This window comes from Macrobrachium rosenbergii, chromosome 22 (genome assembly GCF_040412425.1).
Source record: "Macrobrachium rosenbergii isolate ZJJX-2024 chromosome 22, ASM4041242v1, whole genome shotgun sequence".
Taxonomy (NCBI): domain Eukaryota; kingdom Metazoa; phylum Arthropoda; class Malacostraca; order Decapoda; family Palaemonidae; genus Macrobrachium; species Macrobrachium rosenbergii.
The window spans coordinates 21,901,991-21,919,483 of NC_089762.1; the positions used below are offsets into that span (position 1 = coordinate 21,901,991).

Below are 17,493 nucleotides of genomic sequence, written 5' to 3' on the forward strand. Positions count from 1 at the left end.
CATTCTCAGATCACTTTCTAGTGTACCTTAAAACTTTACAGGTTTTCTGAGAACACCCGTGGTTCTTACATGAAGGGCTCATCAAATATAGATCATTATTTAAGGATAATGTACAAGAGCTACAATATTTTCTCTGCACCCCCACACATTTGTGCTGTGGCTTGAATGTGAAATTATATTTCTCCCCAAAAACCAGCACAAGTTGTGTGGAATGGAGAAATTACAACCCAAGGCAAAGTTATATCAGAAGTAATTATTTTTACACAGTAAGTCACATTAACTCTTTTGATATTGTGGAGCAGTGAAACGTTTTATCTGTTTAATATACAGGTGATTGAATACAGTAGTGCCCTTATCAAGGAAAAAATGGGAAAGTAAAATTGTAGTATGCTCATTTAGGGAATGAGAAGATCATAATTATGTTAAGATTTCTCTGCTGAAACTGAAAAAAATCAGATCAACATTTTTTTCAAAATAAGTATAAAAGATTATGGCTCTCCTGCATACGGAACAGTCATATTCTTTTAGAAATTTATCATGAACCAAAGAACAAATTAGTTAGAAATGAAATCTTGTATATTACCTGGTATTCATAAATCATATGTATAACTACAAGAAAAAGTAGTTAATCTGCCATGAATTATTATTAATTGATGTACTTTTGGATAGCTGTATGAAGATGAGTTTAGGCTGGAATATAATCATGCAATAGAGTAGAACCAGTGTACCTGCCCGACTGGGATAGGGATACCAGTGAGGAAGGAGAGAAAATGATGCATGATAAAAAAAGAAAAATGAATGACAGGTACACCTCCTCTTCAGTTCATAGAGCTAAGCATTGATTTCCCATTAACTGATCATCCTGCTTGATAATGAATGGTGTTTTTTTTCAGGTCTACAATATAATAAGAAAAAGTCAGAGAAGACTCAAGGAAGTTTTCTTTACAGGTGAACGAATTTTTGGTGACAGCAGTTGATAGTTCAAAGGTTGCTCAAGTTGTCAGTCTGCTCAAAGGACGTGCAGCACCAAACACACGGGATCCTTATGGGTATACTGTCCTGTGTCAAGCTGCCTTTAAGGTACAGTGTACTTATATGTCTTCTTTCTCTGTGACTTTATAGTGTACTTATATGTCTTCTCTAAATTTACTTCCCTATTATACAAATTATTTTTCCCAGTATACATGCTCATGTTCACTCGTTCAAATTATTTTCCCCAGTATACATGCTCATGTTAACTCATACAAATTATTTTTCCAGTATTCATGCTCATGTTCACTCCTAAATTTTCTTTTACTTCCATTTCTGTTTTATTTTCTTTCACCTTGATTACCTCAGTCACATTTTCGTGTACCTAAACATTATTTTCACCATCTTTCTCCCAAGTACCAGCATAGTATATATGAATGTTTTTTAAACCATGTATTCCTTACAGCTAAGCCTTCTCAAAACCCATTTCATAGGAGTTTTTCTATTTCTGTTCACTTAGGTAGTCTAAACCTCCGTATTGTGCCCTCTCTTCTTTGTCAGCTATATTTCCATTTAGTAAATAAACCTTTTTTGGCCTCCAATCTTAGTCAGACTCAATTTTATGGCCTCCGGAAAATGTTTTCACTTTCTTAATTTGTTCATTTTATGAATAATTTACTGTACACTTTCCTTTCTTTCTTTATGAATATATTTTTATGAATATTTTCCGTTGTTGGGCAGTGTGCTCGTTGCTAATTCAGATTTGTCTCCTATTACACTCAGTTTCAGCCAAAAAATCCTTACACAGACATTTTTGTTTTTGTATACATCCCCATAATCTTCCAGATAAGAAGAGCTATTGTCCTCCCCCTGCCCTTCATCTTTTAACCTCACCAAATACTGTACAGTCATTCTTTTTTCTTTCTAGTCTTGAAGATTATCCTTTCATTTTTGGTTCAAAAAGAGCCATATATCCAAATTTCCTTTCTTAAACATTTGTACTATTACATATTTTCTAAATTATGCATATGCAAAACCCCAATACTGTACTATACCTTATCAGTTCCCCATTTCTTTCTCCAAGAGGAGTATAGGCTATGGAGCTGGGAACCCCATATACCCACCCATTAGAGGATTTTCAAATCATTTAAAGAATGCTATTGTTAGCTGAGTTGTTTACAATTGCCTCAAAGAACAGTCTTCTGCCATTTACAGTCAATTTCCCTAATTAAGGATTCCAAACTCTCCACTACACCCCTTTGCCTTTTGGCAAAATGCAGTAGTATCATAGTACATTAACACCTCAAAGCACAGGTGTTTTTAAGTTGTAGATTTATGAAAATGAAAACAAAAGCGTTCAAATTATTTTTGGTTAATCTTATCTCCACAGAGTTAGAATTTTAACAAAAAACTTTTTAAACACTGTGCACAGGTAATTGTCACTGAAATGAAATTATTAAAGTAAAGATATTTAAGTATGACAAATGAACCTCTGCTTAATTCTTGAATAGGGAGAACACCATTCTTCTTAATATGACAGTAAAACATCCAGTTTGGGAAATATAAAACTTGCTTCAATTTTCAGTCATTTTGGTCTAAACTGATTTTGTATTCTTGCTTTAGAAATCACAGCTTTATCATACTAATGTAAGATTCATCCCAAATGTAAATCGTATGCCATTATCAAGCATTGGAAGTTAGGTGGTACTATCTAAGTTACTAAAAGCAAAATCAAATAATAAGTCTTGCATATGTTAGGGAATGTGAATATAGCTAAATATTGAACAATAGGACATGCATGTCCTTACTAGTCACATACATAATCCTGGTGCATTAATGAGAAATAGTACAAAAACTAAGGTAAATTCAAATTGCATGATGTTGGAATGTTTTTCTTCCAGTGACAGCGACACAACTAGCATGCTAATAACTCACCAAAAGTACATTTGAAAGTAGGCTGCTAGTACATAAAAAACTTCTATTTGGTACTAAATGATAGTAGGTGTATAAATACCACTCAAGATCACAGCACTGCAGACTAATCCAAAAGCAAAAAGATCGAGGGAGTTATTCTTATCATTATGGCATCTGCCAAGTGACTGTAGTGATCAACAGCATTCAAAGATGTTGGCATGTTTGACGTATGAACATCACACCTTTGTCTTGATTTTTACAAATTTGTGTTTAGGATTGCTAAAAGTGCTACCTGCAAATTCTGACAGTAAATTAAATGCAAAATAACTCAATTAATAAGCAGTAGTCAAAGGTGAAATACATTTCTGACCTAATTTGGCTACTCCACTTGGAGGTAGGATGCTTACCTCTTACAAAGATATAGGGGTTCTTTCAGTGACTGAGACACTCATTTCAACTCAGCTCAGATCACACGTGCGCCGCCAACTATTAGAACACATGGGAGATGAAAGGCTCTTATTATGGAATTGAAATGAAATTAGATTTTTTCTTTTTCATGCTTAAAAGATCAATTGAATTAACAGATAAAACTTACTTTTGCTATGTTTATTGATTGAACTATATAATTTTTATTCACAAGGGCTGCAGATTTTTTCAGTAATACTGTATACATTACCCAGTCAGAATCCCCTTTCAAATATGCCATTTCCTCTTTAGGGAGACATGTTGGTAGCAGAAGCCCTTTTGGATGCAGGTGCAGACCCAAACTTAGTAGATGAAGCTCATGGGAAGACACCTTTACATTATGCATCTGCGTGGGGTCACCTCTTCATTGTCAAGGCTCTGCTTGATAAGGGTGCTTCTGTTAATATTAAGGTAAGCAGTACTTTAGGGCAATGAAACAAAGAGTAGTAAGTATGAATTTAGAAACTGGAATCTGATTGGTTTTTATTTCATCCTTGAACTTAGAGTAAGAAGTTTCAAGGAATTTTTTAATATTTCAATAGTAAGTCATGCTGTATAGTGAGTAAAATCAATAATTTCTCATTTACTGTACTGTGCTTTCCAAAATAAATAAATGCTTTGGAGTTTTCCATTATCATCATGAACTAAAATTATTGTGATAAAAGAAGAGATACTGTGGGCAATTATTCACCTGAATAGAGCCTTGATGCATGACTAATGCTAACCAAGAAAAATAGCCAGGGCAAGAGTAGTGTCCTAACCATCTGTTTTTGCAAGTGGAGACTATCACAAAGCCTTACTCCTCCGATGATTTCCTAAGCACTCCACCAATTGAACTTCCCCTTGTTCAATTTTGACAGTTTGAGGATCATTCTCCATTCGGAGGAGTCCATGGGGACATTGAAGAGATACACTTGACAAATTAACATGTCTGACTCTATGGCTCCATTTAGGAGAGCCTTCTGTACATAGATTTTTATAGAGCTTAAGACTATGCACTTAACTTTCTTCAGTAGATAACTGCGGCATTTCAGTGATAAGGCACCATGAACAACAAGTAGGAAAACTAGGAGCCGACGTCTTTGGGTAATTTCCATGACAGCATAAGAGTAATGGCAAATATGACCAACTTGTGCACTTTTACCATATCTGTGCAAGAAGGGTGAATGGAAAGACTGAGATACTGTAGTTGCGTAAGGCAGGTGATAGAGCCCTCCTGCCTTGAGGCCATTTATAATTCATCAGTGTGTCAACAGGCTCGATTGTGGGCAAGGCCAACTATTGGAGAATTCTTGCATATTGGTTGGTCTGTTTTATGGAACCCCTGGCGAGATCATAAGGGTAATTCCTTTGAGGACAAAAAGTGGCTGTGTTATAAAAAATGAGAACAAAATCAAACCCTCTTAATTTATCTTAATTTATCTTCATCTTGAAAGAATGTGACTGTTCTTTATTGTCTTGATTATTATGCTGCTGTTATCTCTCTCTGGCACAAGATTGACATGTAAATGTTTCTACAAGGGAAGATAGTTACATTAAAAGGGAAGATAGTTGCATGTTAAAAAAATAAAGAAGTGTTGAATATCTCGTTGACTAACATGCAAGAAGCATGCAAGAATATAATCTGAAACTGAGATGGTTTTGTAAACAATTTCATTGTCAGAGCAACTTTCTCTCAATAGTAGACAAGTTCAGTACATTAGCTTTTACTGTTAATTCGAGCCACAGCAATTCCTAGTAGATTTATAATGCCACAGTAGAAGTATGGCTGCATTCGAGGACTAATTTACATGCCATGTGAATTAGACAGGTGAGAAGCAGGAATCTGAACATGAAAAGTTTTGAAAGTGCAGCCAGTGTTCATCCTCAAAGGGGTTACGTACTGTTATAGTCCCCTACCCCGGGTTTTCATAAGACAGATTAACCAATATCAAAGAATTTTCTTATAGTTGGTCTTGGCAGAGGAATGCTCTTTCCTGTGCCTACAGCATTTACCCAGTTTTCCTTTGCCCTTCTCATACAGATGTAGCAAAGAGCGCACAAACTGGCAAGACTCCCATTACTCTTTGGTCTCCTGTGTTATTCACACACCCCAATCATGCTCTGGAACATTTTTGAATGCTAAGTAAACGTAATGTTGCAGCAGAGGAAAGCTAAGTCTCTAATCCAGAGCTCCTGCAAAAAGTTTATTCTTAAAAATTTAACAGTTAGGCATAATTGTCAAACTCTCCTAGCCACTGGATCCATAAAGGTGGGGAATTTGAATTAGGCTATGCCATGCCTTTGCTTTTGCTGTCAACTTTGACAATTTTTAAAATCTTGTTAATTAGGAATTTTATGACTAAAGCTCATTAGTTGATGGTTTTTTTTATTTTTGTGTAAATCAATTTTGTTTGTGGAGTAAAAAGGGAAATTTATTTTTTAGATTTAGGTCCTGAGAGCAAGCTAACCAAGAACCCAAGGGTAAAGAGAAATTAAGTTTGTTGCTTAAATCCCTATTTTCATAGCTTTGACTGGTTCTAATATCATGACCAGTTCAAACTGTAACCCCCTGAAGCTGGGAGGATCAGTGACACCAGTTCTAACAACTTTTGGCACGATGCCTCAATGTGCATCCTTTCACCAGATAGCAGATACCTGGACAGTGAAAGGAAAACAGTGGTTGAGATGGAATATGTGGAATTTTTCTGGATAGAACTGCTTTTTCCTAGTACAGAATGGTGCTTCGCCTGTCATTTGGAAGGCATTTAGAAACTGCCAAAGGAGATGGTCATATTTCCTGCATGTATGACAACAAAAGCCATTGAGGCAACCCCTTTTTCAGTTTCAGTGGAAATTTTGGTACCTCTATAATCCTGGAAAACCAATAACCCCCTTTGGTGGCACCAGCTTTCTGCACCTCACTCCTATAACAATTAATTATGTGGAGGCAGATATTAAGTAATTTGTTAGTTACTGAGGGGCATAAGAAATATTGGAAATAAAACTGCTTATTTCATATATCCAGTATCTGGCAATTCTACAAAAGCATGGACAACACTTGCCCTTCCTTTTGAATAGGAAAGTTTCAATTCAGTGTGGCCACCCAGTAGTTTGTGCCACTGAGAACCAAATCTTAGTTCCATGGAAGGTTCCACATCTTTTCTGTCCTAGCCTTATCCACTAATATGTAAGTAACTATGAGGAGGCTCTCAAAGTCTTCTAGGACTGTTTTGGCTGCAGTTGCAAAGACCTTCACGCAGACTTTATGGTGGCACTGTATGGTTTCATGGAGTAACACCTCAGCCTGAAAAGAACTGTGTGTTGCACTTTCCAGATGACTACTGCTAGCCAAGTACTTTAATGCATTCCTTGTGGGACTTTGACCACCTCTATCAATCAGAAAGAGACACAATAACATGCCCCTAGTACAATTCCCTTCCACCCCTACTTATGGTTTCTGATAGGGAAGGACAGGTTGCAGTTTCAAGGTCTTGCTCTTTGTGTTAGATTTTTTACAGAAATTAGCAGCAATAGTTGTCCAGGAACTCAGAAAAGAAGGCATTCAATTGGTAGTTTACCTAGACAATTGTGGGAACTACCAAAAAAGAGTTCTTTTGAGATCTCAGAGTAATAGTCAGCACACTCCAGGCAATTATGTTGCTGGGATATCCTTTGTAGTTGGTTATCTTCCTAGCCAGACTCAAAACAGAATAAGGAAGGATCTGCAAAGGTTCCTTACTTAATCTGGGTTTTTGCCATGAAGGTAGGCAGTTGAGAGGATATTCTGTTCGTGGGCCTGGAAGGGAGCTCTACAAAATGGGTTGAACTGACTCCTCTATCTATGTAGGGAGTAATACACATGGATGCCTCCTTAACAAGTTAGGGAGGCCACTGGGACAATTTTCAGGTAGCAGGAAGGTGGCTACCTGTTTTAGGGAAGTGTCACTTCAATATCCTGGAGTTGTGTCTTTTTCCTGCCTCTTATCCCCGTAGATGGCTAATGCTGTCAGCGCACTTCACGGGCTGCACAGTAGGCATTATTAAAGTTTCTTTGAAGCAACCCTTTGGCCCCTAGCTGCAACCCCTTTTATTCCTTTTGCTGTACCTCCATTCATATTATCTTCTATCTTGCTATCCATCCTCTCCTAACAATTGTTTCATAGTGCATCTGTGAAGTTTTCCTCCTGTCACACCTTTCAAACCTACCTACTGTACTCTCAGTTTTCCTTTTAGAGATAAATTACCTTGTAGGTCCCAGTGCTTGGCCTTTGCCTAAACTCTATATTTCATTCCATTCCTGCCACATTTTGTTGGTCCTAGTTAGTAAGATAGCAGTGACGTGCATCAAGAGGTCAGGTTCCGGTTCAGCCACTCTCAGTGCAGTCAGTGTCTATCCTATAGATGGCTCAGGCAAAAGTGGTATAGTACTGTACTTGTCAGCAGTCCACCTAATGAGTCACTCCATGGATTGAGCGGATGCTAGGCAGACCCTCTTTTCAAATAATTGATAACATGCTTCCACATCCAGAAGTTTACTTGTTTCCCACACATAAATGATCAACTTTCAGTGTATGTCTCAAAACCTGGACAGTCAGGTAGTAGCAAGAGATACATTTCTACTGGACTGGAATAAATATAGGACATCCTACCTCCATTGTCCCAGATTTTTAAGGTTTTGAAACTACCTAAATTGGCCAAAGAGTCATTGGTTCTTGCTGCTTCAACAAAGGGCAAGAAAACCAGTCCTGATACTGTTTGCCATTGTATCCCAGATAGGAGGAGGAAAAGTCATATACGCATCCTATTTTCTGAACCACGACCTTCATGTGTGAATTTTAAAACATCTAGTCTACCAAGAAGATTATTCACCCAACGTTGCTAGGTACCTGGTGCAAAAACTGCAGAATTCAACCATCCAGCAATGCCAGTCCATATGGAAAGTTTGGTTGGATTACCTCCAAACTGAGAGCCAGTTGAGCTTGGTTGGAAAAGTGTGACATTGTTTAGTCTATCTGTTTGAGGATAAGTGCATATCTGCTACTACAATTATGTCATGCAAGGCTGTGTTATTGAAGCCATTGCTTTATGGGTGTGGCATTGAATAAAATATAGAAGTTTTCAATGCCCGTCTCCAGTCCTTTGTGTTGTAAAGATTGGTTCGTGCAAGGCTTTTCATGACCAGGTCCCTGTACAATTATCTTTGAGCACTGTCTTCTTAAATTAGTAATCGTAATGCAGCTACAACTCAGTGCTCCGAAAGGTGGTCTTTTTGACTGTCTTGTCATCCTGGCTGTCTTAGATTGGGGCAGTTTCATCACCCAAGCTCTTAGTTGTCATTTTGTCTCTTGGCATTCCATTTCTAGCCAAGATTGAGGGTCTTTTGAAGAAAAAATCCCCATTCTTATATGGGAACTCAGAATTACTGATAAGACATTATTTCCAGTCCAAGCACTCCAGATTTACCCAGATGTTGTGGCAAATGTCCCAGATGGTCCTTTTTTCTTACACCCTATCACAAACAAGCCACTTTCTCTGCATGGGCTGAGAATTGTCTTAGTGTCTTTAATAAGAAAGGTGGATGGCTTTTGTTGGAGACATTTCTTGCTAAGAAATCTGAGTTTATGAGGTAATTGTGAGAGGCAATTTTCCTCAAACACTGCTGCCATGACATCAAGCAAATTTGGTTACACTATGTGCAGGTAGAGGGTATGTAAGTTCCGGTCCCATAGACGCCTTCCTGATGCTGTGATATTTCTGAGATATTGCAGGGGAGAGGTGCAGTAGTGCTATGTCCCAACCTGGCATAATTTGCTATCACTTTAGAACCATTTGGAATAAAACATTTGTAGGTTCTTGTTTTTTCATATCCTTCAGTGTTAAACCCTAATAGGTATCCTGAATGAAAGGAAGTAGGTAAAAACTTACCTGACTCTACCACAGACCATTTTTTTTGTCTTGGTCATTTGCATTTTTTACCTAGTAGCTAGGCCATTTCATCACCTGTCAAATTCTTTTGCATACTCTTTCGAGGGCGAACAACATCTTCACTATTAATAAATAGGTTTTGGTTAAGTAAAAAGCTATTTTTGGTAGCCTCGGTTAGTCTTCAACCCCATCTGCTTTCCTTGACAAAAAAGGCACGGGAATTTGTGGTGAGTATTTTCTTCCACATCCCTGGTGAGCAATGGTGATCTTTGCCAGTTGGGCACTGTTGCCACATCAGTGTGAGAAGGGTGAAGGAAAATTGGGTAAACACTGTAGGCAAGGGAAAGAGCCCTCTTGCTTTAAGTCCCTTTATACTTTATCATTATGTCAGGTAAAGGCACCATTCTGGCCAGGACCAGTTATGAGAGAATTCTTTGATATAGGTTGGCCTGTCTTATGGAGTCCTGGTGAGACCATAAGAGTAACTCCTTTTAGGACTAACAGCAGTTACCAAAAATAGGGGTTTCCTTCGTCAAAACCTGTTTTTTAACAGTTCATAAGGCTATTAACCTTCAGATGTGGATGCTATTAGGTCGTGAATTTGGCTCGTATACAGTTACATACTGTCATGGGAACTCAAAGGAGAGTCTCAAGAAGGAGCCTGTCACCCACATTAGTGTGTTCATGATGATCCTGGTTAAAGTTGACAAGAATACAGTAGTAGACTCAAAGAATGTGCAGGTAAGACAGTGTGCAAGACAAATGAAAGATACCACCTTTAGTTCAGTCATGAAGATGTTTGTAATTGGTTACACTAACTTAGCTTAAAATACTCAGGCAGTTTTCCTAATTTAACAATGATGGGAAAAACAAGCATCTATATATATAATGCTGAATTTATTGACATTTTCATATGAAAGAGAAATTTCACTATTGTTTAGTATTCTTTGGAAAGATTAGCAGTTAAGATTGTGTCTTTATATATGCAGTACTGTAGTTTTCTTATTGATATTAGATACTTACATTTTAACTTTTAAAATCTGGTCAGTCTTGTTAGCTAAGTACAAAATGTCTGGTTGCATAAAAGCAAGTAAAGACAATTTTAAATACATGCCATGTGAATTAGACAGGTGAGAAGCAGGAATCTGAACATGAAAAGTTTTGAAAGTGCAGCCATTGTTCATCCTCAAAGGGGTTACGTGCTCTTATGGTCCCCTCCCCCTGGTTTTCATAAGACAGATTAACCAATATCAAAGTATTTTCTTATAGTTGGTCTTTAATATAATCCTTTAATTTATTAATTTCATGAAAGGGTGTGTCTAGTAATGAAATTGAGTGACTGTTATTTGATATACTGTATTATGTTCAAATTTTAATGGAATTTTATGTATCTCAATATAAATAATTGCAAAGGTATATCACAATATACATAATAGCAAAGGTATATCACAATATACATAATAGCAAAGGTATATCACAATATATATTATTGCAAATGTTCAGTGATTAGATTTGTAATAAAATTTTCATCTCTATTTGTATATGAGAGCTGAGGTACACACGAAACAAAAATGTTTAAAGTTATCTTTCTTATCCCAATCTTCAATCAATACCATTGGAATGGTTAAAATCATCTCAAAATATGTTCATCATATTTTTTAACATAAAATATCTTTTAGGTAACTACATATGTTTTTCCCCAGGATAATGTTGGTGCAACACCACTCCATGAAGCTGCCAGGGAAGGTTTTGAAGATGTGATGATAGTTCTCATAGGACGTGGTTGTAATATCAATGAAACTGACAATGAAGGTAACACACCCCTTCATGTCGCAGGAAAGTGGGGACAGGCTGCTGCTGTTGAGCTCCTACTGGAGAAGTGTGCAAAGGACAACATCAGGAATAAAAATAATCTATTATATTCTGACCTGGTAAGTAATATAGAATTGTTTCTTAACTTAATATTTAATTGTAATGTATTTACATATACTGCAAGTACCATATATGGTATAAAGTAGTCAAACAGATGTTCTTTCATCACTGTAGTCGACGCATTTTAAGAACATCGCAAGGCCACGCCCACATCCTCCCTACCCCACCCCACCACCCCAGCCTAATCCCCTCCCTTCTTTCACGATATTACTCATACAGCTGGCAGCGCTGTCGTTATCGTGAGCCGGAGTTGCAAGATTCAGTCTGATCATTCAGATACCCTCATGCATTGAGAGGGAGAGGATGGCGTCCGGTACCACACCTACCCTTATCCTTGGTAGGACAATGGGAACAGCCAGACTCGTCAGCCAAGCTAGGAATATTGTCCTTTATGTCTTCAAGTATTTTGATAATGAGGACAAGGCAGACTTGATACAAGAAATAATAAAGAAAAGCTCTGAGGCAACGAATGTTTCACAAAGCTTAATCAACAGGATCAGGCTCCAGGGCAAGAGGAGTGGAAATGGAGTAATTCAGTCACCACTCCATCGGAATTGTCTACTGACTGCCCTTGGGAGGACTGATTATTTCGACAAGGAAGTGATGAGAAGAGAAATTCTTGCCTTTTATGAAAGAGGAGAGCTACCTACACCTGATTTGCTGCTTCGGAGACTGAGGAAGCCACCAGTGGATTTCAGAGAAGGAAGCATAAGCCTGCAGAAATTATTGAAGAGTATGGAATTCAGATATAAGAAACATTGTAGTAGCAGAGCTATACGGTATTGATGGAGAGATCAGATGTTGTAGATGCCCAAAACAGATTCCTAAGGGAACTCAAAAGCAACAGAAGCATTGAATGTCCAAGGCCAGAAATTTATCTTGATGAAGAAACTTGGGTCAAAATGCCAACATCAAACAGTGTTGGACAGATAAGGAGGGTACCATTGGGCCTAATACAAAAATCAGCAGAGGTGGCAGATTCATCATTGTCCACACAGGAAGTTCTGAAGGCTTTGTTCCTGGTGCAAATCTAAGACTGGTAATAAAGGAGATTATCATGATTCCGTGAATAGCCATACATTCAAGAAATGGTTTCTAGAGCAGTTGATGCCAAACATCCCTCCAAGATCATTAATTATTATGAACAACATGCAGCTGAACAAGGCACCTACAGGAAATTCAAGAAAAGGAGATATCATCAAGTGGTTAAGTGAATACAGCATTCCTTATGGTACAGCTTCACAAGAAAACCAAGTTGCGCTATGAAATCGATGAACTTGCTGCTGTTGCAGGGCATGAAGTACTCCGACTACCACCATACTATTGCCAGTTTAACCCAATTAAACTCATATGGGCTCACATCAAACAAGAAGTAAAGAAGAAAAATTCAAACGACAAGCAATTCATGAAAAAGAACTGGCACTATAAGCTGTTGATAATGTGACTACAGATAACTGGAAAAAATGCATAGAACATTCAAAAATGATTCAAGAAGACTATAGTAAGAAAGAAATTGCTTTTGAACACATGTTTGAGTCATTTTCAATTGAACTGAGCCACTCAGACAGCAGCAGTGATGAAAGTGATGAGGATGAGCACTAAATAAAAGGCCTGAATAAAAAAACAATTAAAAGTAAAAAACAAAAACAATAAAGTCTTAAAAAAAGAAAAGAGTTGTAAATAATAGTATTTTTTTCTTTTTACATGACCCTGCTCCAAGTGGCTAACTGTTCTATTAAATCCAAAATGAGTAAACTGATTTATTTTTCATATCACACCACCATCAGTAGTACTACGCAGTGCCTCCTACTCCTCCAGTTTTGGCAGCAATCAGTCTCCCACTCTTTCCCGCCTCTGGATGGGTGGAGGGTAGGGTTTGTGCCGTCTGAGGTGGAAGGGGTGGAGGTAAGCTACTTGGGCACAGTCGTTGTTCTCTAACCATCTCCGGATGGGTGGAGGGTGGGGGTTGCTATGTTATCAGTGTCATAGCCAAGCAGCAACTGATATTGTCTCAGAGTGCAGTACAATAACGTCATGAGTTATCTACAGTGCCAGGGAAGGTGGCATTGCCGAGTGATATTCTTAGAAAATGCATCAATGTAAGTTACACCGCGACAATTTGTTTCAGTACTTCATACAGTATGATTTGTATAATTTGTTTTTGTCTGGTTTAGATAATAATTTAGTGAAGAATTTTCCAAAACTCACAAAGATTTTATGTATTTAGAATTAAATATAATTAAGATTTTACTTTTCCACTTTGCTCATGATGACAAATGAATACCTAAAGCCCACAAATGCAGTACTTTACTGTATATAGATGAGATATTTGACAATGTTTGTGATGCCATGTATCTAATGAGTGAGTTCAAACAAAAGCATCATCTTAGATGGAGTAGCTGGATTACAGAAAACTAACATATTTTACATACTTTGGAAAAATTGTCTTGGGGCAGGGAAGGTTGAGTAAATGTGCCTTGAATTGACACTTATTGGGAAAATTTTGTGAGCAGTTTTTGAAGATATCAGTCATACAGGAAGGTTTAGGATTTTTTTTACATCATTTTTGCACGTGGTATGAGTTTTGCTACTTATAGATTTTGTTGTTTTATGACTGTTGATGTTGAATACAATGGATAAGGATAGACCAAGAGGGAGAACCTTTTGTAAATACAGGAAGAATGCAAAGAAGGAATAAAGCTAGAGAGAGAAAGAATATTAATCAAAGGTCTCATGAAACTTGTTGCATCATTTACAAATGCTCTGCTCACCTCTTTCTGAGTGAAGCTAGAGGATCTTATAACTTATTCCAGAAATTTGCAAGTTTTGAAGTGCATCATTCAACCTACCCCTATCTGTCCTAGTCTGACTGGACTGTTTTGCATTTCAATGTCCTAGTTCTGTTTGTGCCTTCAAGCATTAAGTTCAGCTTTGAAGTGTTAGGCAACGTTGTTCAGGAATGGTGCTGTGGTGGTTCCTTAGTAAAGAAAAGTGGGGGGGGGGAGCACATGTCCTATCATCATAGGGCAACTCCTCTTTTGAGTAGCATACTGAACTTATGTCATCCTAGGGAATCTCCTCACAGGACGTCTCCTCTGTTGACTATGCACATTCCATTGACAGTAACAGGACATCTCTGTCAATAGTGCAAAGTCCATTGACAGTGCACAAGTTGAAAGTAGAGTACCCCTTAAATGCCGAGTCTCTATTTACAAAAGTGTCTGCCGTATGCCGGCGGCGTTCGGGAGTTAGCGCCGAAGCGGAAAAAATTTTTTTTCAAAAAATCACAGCACGCTTAGTTTTTAAGATTAAAAGTTCATTTTTGGCTCCTTTTTTGTCATTGCTTGAAGTTTAGTATGCAACCATCAGAAATGAAAAAAATATCATTATCATATATAAATATTGGAATATATGACCGTGAAAAAAATTTCATATATAATTGTATACAAATCGCGCTGTGAGCAAAACGGTTAAAGCTAATGAGTTATTTTTTTTTTCGTTGTATTTTACACTAAATTGCGATGATTTTGGTATATAACAAATTGTAAAACGATCAAAGCAACACAGAGAAAATACTATCACAAAATGATGCATGAATTCATAACTCGCAGACGTAAAAACAAGTTTTTTTCTAAAATTCACCATAAATCGAAATATTGTGCTAGAGACTTCCCGTTTGTTGCAAAATGAAGGTAATTGATTGAATATTATGAGACTGCAAGTCTTTTAGATTACAATTGCAGTTTACGACTATTTCGGTCGAGTTAAAGTTGACTGAAGGTCGAATTTTTTCTATTTATCGTGATTTATATGAAAATATTTCAAAACTGATAAAAGCTACAACCATGAGTTATTTTTTGTTGTATTCTACATGATATTGCGCACATTTTCATGTATAACACTTTATGTAAGGACTAATATAAAATGGTGCGAAAATTACGACAAGGTGACTAAAGAAATTCTGAGATTTTCAGCCGAGTTACCGCGAGCGGACGTAAGGAAAAAGATTTTTAAAAAATTCACCATAAATCGAAATATTGTGCTAGAGACTACCCGTTTGTTGCAAAATGAAGGTAAATGATTGAATGTTACTAGAATGTAAGAGTTTTAGCGTACAATTGCGTTTTTCGACCATTTCGGTCAAGTCAAAGTTGACCGAAGGTTGAAATTTTGGCACTTATTGTGATTTATATGAAAATATTTCAAAACTGATAAAAGCTACAACCATGAGTTATATTTTGTTGTATTGTACCTGAAATTGCGCACATTTTCATGTATAAAACTTTATGTAACAGCTAATATAAAACAGTGCAAACATTACGACAAAGTGACGAAAGAATTTCTGAGATTTTCGGCCGAGTTACCGCGCGCGGACGTAAGGAAAAAGTTTTTTAAAAAATTCACCATAAATCGAAATATTGTGCTAGAGACTTCTAATTTGTTGCAAAATGAAGGTAAATGATTGATTATTACTAGAAAGTAAGAGTTTTAGCTTACAATTGCGTTTTTCGACCATTTCAGTCGAGTCAAAGTTTACCGAAGGTTGAAATTGTGGCACTTATTGTAATTTATATGAAAATATTTCAAAACTGATAAAAGCTACAACCATGGGTTGTTTTTTGTTGTATTTTACATGAAATTGCGCACATTTTCATATATATATAAAACTTTATGTAACGGCTAATATAAAACGGTGCAAACATTACGACAAAGTGACAAAAGAATTTCTGAGATTTTCAGCCGAGTTACCGCGCGCGGACGTAAGGAAAAAGTTTTTTAAAAAATTCACCATAAATCGAAATACTGTGCTAGAGACTTCCAATTTGTTGCAAAATGAAGGTAAATGATTGAATATTACTAGAATGTAAGAGTTTTAGCTTACAATTGCATTTCTCGACCATTTCAGTCGAGTCAAAATTGACCGAAGGTTGAAATTGTGGCACTTATCGTGATTTATATGAAAATATTTCAAAACTGATAAAAGCGACAACCATTGGTTGTTTTTTGTTGTATTTTACATGAAATTGCACACATTTTCACATATAAAACTTTATGTAATGGCTAATATAAAACGGTGCAAAAATTACGACAAAGTGACGAAAGAATTTCTGAGATTTTCAGCCGAGTTACCGAGCGGACGTAAGGAAAAAGCTTTTTTAAAAAATTCACCATAAATCGAAATACTGTGCTAGAGACTTCCAATTTGTTGCCAAATAAAGGTAAATGATTGAATATTACTAGAATGTAAGAGTTTTAGCTTACAATTGCGTTTTTCGACCATTTTGGTCGAGTCAAAGTTAACTGAAGGTTGAAATTTTGGCACATCGTGATTTATATGAAAATATTTCAAAACTTTTAAAAGCTACAACCATGAGTTATTTTTTGTTGTATTTTACCTGAAATTGCGTACATTTTCCTATATAAAACTTTATGTAACGGCTAATATAAAATGGTGCAAAAATTACGACAAAGTGACGAAAGAATTTCTGAGATGCGTCGCTGACGCTCTGTATTGCGAGAAGAAAGAAATTCGCGCATGCGCGGCTCAGTAACACTTGTAAACAAAACAACAGCGTGATCCGTGAACTCCCAGCATCCCTCAAGGCGCGTGATTTAAAATCTTTCACAAACTAGGCCTATAACTATTTTTCCGCGAATATTTAAAAAAACTTTTTGTAGTCGATGTACCGTACGTCCGCTCGGCACCCGACAGACAATTTTAGTCGACGTATGATACGTCCAGTTGGCGTTTAAGGGGTACTTAGCACATATCTGCATAAATCATCCTATTATAGGACATCCCCTTGGGTTATTCTGTCATCCTCTCTCTATACATAGACTTCAATCAGACACATTCCTGGATGAGCGATGTATGTCAGACAAGTTCCTCATTGGAGTCTATGTCCATGTACAGGTACAGGAGTTTGACTTCTTTGGCAACATGAAGTGATGGAACATGCCTACTTTACCTTATCAGTTTCTACTACCAGATTGGTTTAATACCAATAACGGGTTACAAGAGCATTCATCTTTAGAGGACTGATCTCCTCCCTAACATTCAAGAACTTTTATGTTCATGGAGTTTTGAACAATGGTTTTTAGCTATGCTAAACCACTTTCACTTCTGGTATTGATGAGATCTTACAGATAAGGACAGTGGAATTGATCAAGACACTGATCTCTTTCTTGTCTAGTTGCTTTCTTCTTTACCAAGATAGGTAAGAAAATAAGACCTCTCAGATGTCGAACCTATAGAATACACGTCTGAAGTATTCTGGGAATGATATCAGACGTATTGATAGATAC

At 37.0% G+C, this 17,493-nt stretch overlaps 1 protein-coding gene across 8 annotated transcripts in view; it reads left to right on the top strand.

Moving 5' to 3' along the window:
* LOC136850635 (uncharacterized) overlaps positions 1–17,493 on the top strand; it is a 123,166-nt gene that overhangs the window by 67,359 nt on the left and 38,314 nt on the right. For all 8 annotated transcript variants that reach the window (XM_067124358.1, XM_067124352.1, XM_067124356.1 and 5 more), the window contains 3 exons: positions 949–1,080; positions 3,601–3,759; positions 10,959–11,186. In XM_067124358.1, the coding sequence (XP_066980459.1) occupies positions 949–1,080; positions 3,601–3,759; positions 10,959–11,186 (519 nt within the window). The remainder of the gene's footprint in view (positions 1–948; positions 1,081–3,600; positions 3,760–10,958; positions 11,187–17,493) is intronic.